General features: G+C 51.5%; 1 protein-coding gene across 9 annotated transcripts in view; it reads right to left on the bottom strand.

Moving 5' to 3' along the window:
• Positions 1–2,926: 2,926 nt before the first annotated feature.
• Positions 2,927–8,139, bottom strand: part of SHBG (sex hormone-binding globulin) — a 25,746-nt gene continuing 20,533 nt past the window's right edge. Inside the window, exons 1-8 of one of the 9 annotated variants that reach the window (XM_011958538.1) lie at positions 6,037–6,226; positions 5,810–5,901; positions 5,483–5,634; positions 4,953–5,060; positions 4,566–4,725; positions 4,299–4,435; positions 3,350–3,557; positions 2,927–3,106 (exon numbers count right to left, since the gene is read on the bottom strand). In XM_011958538.1, the coding sequence (XP_011813928.1) occupies positions 2,958–3,106; positions 3,350–3,557; positions 4,299–4,435; positions 4,566–4,725; positions 4,953–5,060; positions 5,483–5,581 (861 nt within the window). In that variant the 5' untranslated portion in view covers positions 5,582–5,634; positions 5,810–5,901; positions 6,037–6,226 and the 3' untranslated portion in view covers positions 2,927–2,957. Of the gene's footprint in view, positions 3,107–3,349; positions 3,558–4,298; positions 4,436–4,565; positions 4,726–4,952; positions 5,115–5,444; positions 5,635–5,809; positions 5,902–6,036; positions 6,227–8,139 lie in introns of those variants that run through there. The other 8 variants (XM_011958530.1, XM_011958532.1, XM_011958533.1 and 5 more) reach the window with 8 other exon arrangements.

The following is an 8,139-nucleotide window of genomic DNA, read 5'->3' as shown; positions in this document are numbered from 1 at the left end:
CAGGCTGGAGTGCAGTGGCCGGATCTGGGCTCACTGCAAGCTCCGCCTCCCGGGTTTACGCCATTCTCCTGCCTCAGCCTCCTGAGTAGCCCGGACTATAGGCGCCGGCCACCTCGCCCGGCTAGTTTTTTGTATTTTTTGTGGTAGAGACGGGGTTTCACCATGTTAGCCAAGATGGTCTCGATCTCCTGACCTCGTGATCTGCCCGTCTCGACCTCCCAAAGTGCTGGGATTACAGGCTTGAGCCACCGTGCCTGGCACCTCCCTCATCTTTCATACCCAGCAGGCTCAGACTAATATGTCAAGAACTATGTGTGAGATTAATAAGAATGACATTTCTCATATATATTGAGATAGATATATATATATTGAGATATATATATCATATATTGAGCACTTTCTGTATGCCAAACACTATGCTAGACATTAAAATGTCTACATGATTTCATAAAATCTTCACAGCAACCTTCTAAGATAGAGAAACTTCCCATTTTATAGATGGGGAAACAGAGTAATAGAGGTTTAGTCATTTGTTCAACTTCACACATCTAACAACTCACTCATTTCGGTTTTTTTATTTTTTTGTTTTCTTGTTTCAGAGTCTCACTCTGTTGCCCAGGCTGGAGTGCAGTGGTGCAGTCTCAGCTCACTGCAACCTCCGCCTCCCGGGTTCAAGGGATTCTCCTGCCTCAGCCTTCCCAGTAGCTGGGATTACAGGAGCCTGCCACCACGCCCAGCTAATTTTTTGTATTTTTAGTAGAGATGGGGTTTCACCATGCTGGCCAGGCCGGTCTTAAGCTCCTGACTTCAGGTGATCCGTTCACCTTGGCCTCCCAAAGTGCTGGGATTAAAGGCATGAGCCACCTCGTCCAGTCATAACTCATTTCTTTGATGGTCCATAGTAGAACTAGCAACCAGGTTCCTTGGCATCTCAGATACCTCTGCTAAAGCATTTCACATATGTCTCTCTCTCAAGACCCTGGTTCTGCCCAGGCATGGTGGCTCATGCCTGTAATCCCAGTACTTTGGGAGGCCAAGGTAGGCGGATCACCTGAGGTCAGGAGTTTGAGACCAGCCCGGCCAACATGGTGAAATCTTGTCTCTACTAAAAATACAAAATTAGCCAGGCGTGTTGGTGCATGCCTATAATCTCAGCTACTTGAGAGGCTGAGCAGGAGAATCACTTGAACCCAGGAAGCAGAAGTTGCAGTGAGCCAAGATCGTGCCATCGCACTCCAGTCTGGGCAACAGAGCAAGACTCTGTCTCAAAAGAAAAAAAATGGCCGGGCACGGTGGCTCACGCCTGTAATCCCAGCACTTTGGGAGGCCGAGGCGGGCTGATTACCTGAGGTCAGGAGTTCGAGACCAGCCTGGTCAACATGGTGAAACCCCGTCTCTACTAAAAATACAAAAATTAGCCAGGTGTGGTGGCACATGCCTGTAGTCCCGTGTACTTGGGAGGCTGAGGCAGGAGAATTGCTTGAGCCTGGGAGATGGAGGTTTCAGTGAGCTGAGATCGTGCTACTGTACTCCAGCCTGACCAAAACAGCGAGACTCTGTCTCAAAAGAAAAAAAAAGACCCTAGTTCTCCAGGGCCAGTACCAAGTTTTATTCATCTTTAGATTCCCTGTGGTGGACTACACAGTGTTTGGCCAATGTATCAGCAGCCAATACATGTTAATTGAAAGAAAGTTCGGTGGGGGAGGTGGGCAGCAAGGAGGGGGAAAGAGAGAGAGAGAGAGAAGCAGTGGGTAGGATGGAGTGAGTGGGTAGATCAGGCCCAGAGGCTTCAGGGTGTGCTGCCAAGCTCTGAAAAGTTTTTGGGGGTGTGGGGAAGGCAGAGGACACTGGGCAGGCATCGTAGGTGCCCTTGGTGGGGGCCTGGCAAAGTCGATGTCAAAGCGAAGTCGGTCTTAATGAAAGAGTGTAGACAGCTCTGGATGGTAATCAGGAATCCTGGAATCTAGGGCAGGCTGGGGAAAGAGAGGTTGGGGGCCCAGTGTCCTGGAGAGGGTGGGGTGGAGGGAGGAGAGAAAAGCCAGCTCCGGGGAGATTCCAGGGACAAAAGGTCAGGATGTTGGCACTTGGAACAATCGCCTTGGTGGGTACCCAGGTGCATCCGGGCTCTCTAACCCCCCTCCCTGCTGGCTCACACTCCACAGGCCTCCACAGGATGACTTCTTTTCATTATTCAGGTCTCTGCTCAAGTGACTTCCCTGACCACCCAGCTAATGTTGCCCCTCCCCTCCCCCTCCTATTATATTACAGGATTTTATTCCCTTTATTGCTCTGAGCGCTATCTGAAATAATCCTGCTTATTTATTGGTGTTCTTGTTTGTGTCTACTTCCCCTCTACTATATTATAAGTTCCATCAGAGCGGGAATGGTATTTGTCCTTTTCTTTTTCTTTTTCTTTTTTTTTTGAGATGGAGTCTCATTCTGTCACCCAGGCTGGTGTGCAGTGATGTGATCTCTGCTCACTGCAAGCTCCGCCTCCCGGGTTTACGCCATTCTCCTGCCTCAACCTCCCAAGTAGCTGGGACTACAGGTGCCCGCCACCACGCCCAGCTAATTTTTTGTATTTTTAGTAGAGATGGGGTTTCACCGCGTTAGCCAGGATGGTCTCGATCACTCGACCTCGTGATCTGCCTGCCTCGGCCTCCCAAAGTGCTGGGATTACAGGCATGAGCTACAGCTCCCAGCCAGTCCCCATGTTTTCACAACTCTCCGATTCTCCTTTATCAGTGCTTCCAACTATCCACTTATTAGTTAGTCCTTGATGGATGTCTGCTTCCCTATGGGACTGTGGGCACCAAGAGGGTAGGAACCAGAGTGTTTTTGCTCATCAAGACAACTCAATGCTTGGCACAGTGCCTGGTACATTGCTAGTGCACAGTGAATATTTGTTGAATAAATGAATAATAAGTAACTTTCAAAGGGAGTTCTTAGGTGGAGCTTTAATGGGAAGCGTCAGTGCCATTGCCTGGGCTCTGGGGGCAGCTGTGAGTCCAGATCTCATGGCTTCTGTTCAGGGCCCGGTCCACATCCAGCCTCTGACCTTGTGCCCAAAGGCCATGCAGGCAAAAAGAAGTGGAAGAGTCTTCTCCTAGAGGGAGGTAGTGCAAAGGTGGTATTAGAAGAGTAAGGTGGCTCAGATCCAGAATCTTCTCCCTACTTTTCCACTCCTCCAACCTGAGTTTTCAGAAGCCCTACCTCCCACTGCCCGCTATCTTCTTCTTGTGGCCGATTCTTCTTCCCTCCCAGAGGTTTCCTTCCTCTCAAAATGTGCCCCCTCCCTTGAACTGTTTCCAATGGTGTGCTCATGAACTTGAACATCATTCTCTCTTACCTGGTAAAGCCCCCAGGAAGAGACGCCCTTGAGGCTTGGCCCAGACGTTAAGGAGGGAAGCCAAGCCTAAGGGAGGCAGGGCAAGGACCTCCATCTTTGGTCCTTGGCTCAAGACCACCCTGGACATACTCAGCTTCAGCTGAAGAGGGAGTCCCAAGACCAGGGGCAGATCCATCCCTGGGCCCGACCCAGAAGACAGCACCACCTTCTGCAGAGTGTGTGGGAAAGGGACGATAGAGAGGGAGGGAAGAATGAGCAGGGACTACTGCCTGTGGCCTCACCCCTCACTGCCTGAATTCTGCCTCTTCGCTATGCCTCCACCTACTGGCCATTCTCACCACTTAAATCCTGCCCTAATTTTGTTTGGCTTAACTCTTTTTGAAACCACACCTACCCCAAGTAAATAAGCACTCTAAGTCAAAACTGTTTGCTTGCTGTGGGCAGCTTCAAGATACGTCCCTCGCCCCTACCACCCACCTGAGTGCCATCCGTAAACCTTATTTTTATTTTTTTTGAGACGGGGTCTCACTGTGGCCCAGGTCAGAGTGCAGTGGCACCACCATAGCTCACTGCAGCCTCAAACTCCTGGGCTCAAGTAAACCTCCTGCCTCAGGCTCCTAAGTAGCCAGGGCAGCAGACATGTGCCTGGCTGATTTTTTTTTTTTTTTTTTTTTTTTTTTTTTTGACAGAGGTCTCTGCTATGTTGCCCAGGCTGATGTCAAACTCCTGGCCTCAAGTGATCCTCTGGTCTTGGCCTCCAGCACCTGGGATTACAGGCATGCACCACCATGCCTGGCTAATTATTAATGAAAAACAATTTTGTGGAGCCAGAGTCTCGCTATGTTCCCTGGGCTGGAAGTCTTCCTAATATTGACATTTTGGACTCCCCTCTTCCCTCATTGCTCCAGGCTCCACTGAATACAAGCAGCACCCCATTGTCCCCCTTTACTTGATCTTGGAGGTGGAGACTGAGCCAAGATGGGTTCTCCAGTGTCCCAAGAGAAAGGAGGTGGCCTGAGCCTGCTGCCTGCTTGAGTCCCAGGTCCAAAGAGAAGGCCCAGGGCTCTGCATGAGGCTGGGGAATGTCTGTGGGGAGAAATGATTATCCTGAGGCCTCAAAGCTGGAGCTTCAAGGAGGAAAGGGGCCAGTGGTGGAGGGAGACAGAGGCAGGCTGAGATGGCCAGGGTGGGAAAAACACACTCCAAGGAAATCTACCTCGGAGACTGAATTCTGCATGAGTCCCTGGAGGGAGAAATATCCCAGGATTTGATTCTACATCACAGCTTCTGAGGCTAGTCGGGGCAGATGCTGAGATCTCGGCCTGTTTGTCCAGCCAGGAATCCCGGCGCAGGCAGCCATCCAGGGCAGGAACCAGCTGGAGTGTGACAGAGGTAAGATATGGGGATGTAGAAATCAGGGCATCGGAGCCCCAGTCCTGGCCACTCTGCCCTCAGTTTACTCTCTTCCGAGCATTTGGCCTCCCCCTTGCAGCTCTCAACCCATCCCCTCTCCCTAAAATCTTGGACTTAGATTCCCATGGCCACCCACCCAGCAGTGCTTTACGGAGCCTTGGCTAGGGTTCCACCCCTGGGATGTAGTTACCGGCAACCGAAGATTGGAAGCGGGGAAGAGCAGCCCCCCAAGCGCAATCCTCATGATGGGATGGCGTTTGCTGGTCAGGGGCCCAGAGACCTGTCTCAGGCGCAGCACCTCCTCCCCATCTACCTTCAGTAGCACAGAGTCCCCATCCATCTTGACTTCCACCTGCAGGAAGGTGGGAAGCAGAATCAGAGGCCCCTGGGATCTGTCTCTGCCACCTTCCTGTGAGGCAGCCTAGTACTATAGTGGAAAGAACATGCCTTGAAGAAGCAGCTAGCATCCTTGGCCGTGGGTCAGTCAGGTCTTGTCACTTATGTATTAACTGAGCCTTAGAATTCCCATCAGAAAAGATGGGGCCAAGAATAGCTACTTTGTGGGAGTTCGTGTGGATTAAATGAGATGACAGTGGTAAAGGGATGCCCAATAACTTGGTTTTGTTCCCTTTCCTCAGACCAGCTCCAGACATCCCTCCCCTGAGGACCAGAGCTAGCTTACCTGGTGCCATCTCCCGTCATCCAGTCGTGGTCCAGCACCCACCGTAAGTTGGGCCCAATAATTGTGCAGTTGGATCTCAGGCCTGCCGTCCCGAAGTCCCAGCATAAACCAGTCGTCCTTAGGGTTGGTATCCCCATAAAAAATCACTCCCTCTGGGTCCCAGGTTCGAACCTCAAAGGAGGAGGAGGTTCTGGAAGGACTCAGAAGAGGAAAAGATTGTGTATGTCATGTGCCCTCTGAGAGCCAGTGTGGGTTTGGGGGACATGGTGTTCACAGATAAGGAAAGGAAGACAGGGAAAAGAGAACAGCTGATGGAGACGGGGCAGAGCCAGGGGACTGGGTCAAGGGCTAGGTCAACCCCATACTTTGTGATCTTGGTGAGGTCAAAGGTCATGACAGCGGCAGGCTCCTGTCCTGGGCCATTGCTGAGGTGGACAGCCGGAGGGTCCTGGGCCCTCTATCAGAAAGAGAAAACAAACAAGGCTGAGTAGGGACATGTCAGAGACAGACAGAGGGAGAGGCCCTGCTACAGGGCCAGAGGAGGAGAGAAGGGAAGACTGCATGAACTGAGAGCCCTGTCCCGCTCCTGCACCTGGGTGGGGAGAACAGGTCTCAGGGCCCATCCCTGGTGGGTGTGATGCAGTAGTAGCAACAGCAACAACAGCAGCCGGCGCGAGGTGGCCACTGGGCCTCTGCTCTCCATAATCAGCCACTGTCCACTCGGCGGCTCAGACAACTCTTGGGAGAATGTGTAGAGGCAGGCAGCCTTGTATGTAGGCGGTGGAGGGTTAAAGGTTGCCCGGGGGGAGGGGGTAAAGGAAACAGGGGCACTGACCCTTGACCCCTGCGCAGGGGCCCAGTCACAAGACCCAGCTGCCACCCCTCTGGGGATCAATGGGGTGAAGGACAGAGTCCCCTCCACTATCATCCTCCACTGCCTAGAAAATTTCTGAACTGGAAGAGGATATTCCATCTCCCCTCTCCTCCTCCAGGGCCTGGTCTAGGTCCTCCAAGATTTCCGTCCACGTGGGGAGGCTGCATTCACAGGCCTGTGGTCTAGAAAGAGTCCTGCCCTGCGTCCCAAGTAGCATCCTGTATCAGGACTAGAAATGAGATCATGGAATCCTAAATTTCTAGCTGAGTGACCTTGGGCAAGTCCCTTCACCTTTGTGCTTCAGCGTTCTTGTCTGTAAAATGAGGAAAATAATATTTTACAGGGTGACTGTGAAAGAAGGTTGGTTCATTGAGAAAATGCAGGCACAGTGCCTGGCATCTGGTATGAACTCCTCCCCCCGTCTTTTCCCAGGCCTCTGAGGCCTGTCTGCCAGGAAGGTATTGTCTGTGTGTATGATTCAGTGAATATTAAGAAGGGACCTACCCCCCGCCTCTCAGTTATCTTCCCTTATCCATTTATTACAGGGCCTGAACAGTCTAGCAGTAGACATTCATCACCCACTCCCTGACCCATTTTATTTTATTTTATTTTATTTTATTTTATTTTATTTTATTTTATTTTATTTTAGACAGAGTCTTGTTCTGTCACTCAGGCTGGAGTGCAGTGGCATGATCTCGGCTCACTGCTGCCTCTGCCTCTTGAGTTCAAGCGACCCTCCTATCTCAGCCTCCTGAGTAGTTGGGACTACAGGTGCACGCACCACCACGCCCAGTTAATTTTTTTGTATTTTTAGTAGAGACGGGGATTTCACCATGTTGGCCAGGGTGGTCTCGAACCTCTGACCTCAAATGATCCACCCACCTCAGCCTCCCAAAGTACTTGGATTACAGGCGTTAGCCACAAGGCCCAACCCTCCCTGACCTATTTTATTTTATTTATTTATTTTGAGATGGAGTTTCGCTCTTGTTGCCCAGGCTGGAGTGCAATGGCACAATCTCAGCTCACTGTAACCTCCACCTCCCAGGTTCAACCAATTATCCTGTCTCAGGATCCCGAGTAGCTAGGATTAAAGGCATACGCCATCACACCTGGCTAATTTTTGTATTTTTAGTAGAGAGGGGATTTCACCATGTTGGTCAGTTTGGTCTCAAACTCCTGATCTCAGGTGATCCACCTGCCTCTGCCTCCCAAAATGCTGGGATTACAGGCGTGAGCCACTGCGCCACCCCGTGACCCATTTTAAAATGCAAAGGACAGACCGGGCTCGGTGGCTCACATCTGTAATCCCAGTACCTTGGGAGGCTGAGGCAGGCAGATCACTTGAGGTCAAGAGTTCCAGACCAGCCTGGCCAACATGGTGAAACCCCATCTCTACTAAAAATACAAAACTTAGCCAAGTGTGGTTGCCCATGCCTGTAATCCCAGCTACTCCGCGAGTGAGGCAGGAGAATCGCTTGAACCCCGGAGGGAGAGGTTGCAGTGAACCGATATCACGCCACTGCACTCCAGCCTGAGTGACAGAGTGAGAATCCGTCGAAAGAAAGAAAGAAAGAGGCCGGGCGCGGTGGTTCAAGCCTGTAATACCAGCACTTTGGGAGGCCGAGACGGGCGGATCACGAGGTCAGGAGATGGAGACCATCCTGGCTAACACGGGGAAACCCCATCTCTACTAAAAATACAAAAAACTAGCCGGGCGAGGTGGCAGGCGCCTGTAGTCCCAGCTACTCGGGAGGCTGAGGCAGGGGAATGGCATAAACCCAGGAGGGGGAACTTGCAGTGAACTGAGATCTGGCCACTGCA

The sequence above is a fragment of the Colobus angolensis genome, unplaced genomic scaffold (genome assembly GCF_000951035.1).
Source record: "Colobus angolensis palliatus isolate OR3802 unplaced genomic scaffold, Cang.pa_1.0 Scaffold47, whole genome shotgun sequence".
In the NCBI taxonomy this organism is placed as follows: domain Eukaryota; kingdom Metazoa; phylum Chordata; class Mammalia; order Primates; family Cercopithecidae; genus Colobus; species Colobus angolensis.
The sequence above is the reverse complement of the archived record's forward strand: the minus strand, read 5'-3'. Positions and strand labels throughout refer to the sequence as shown.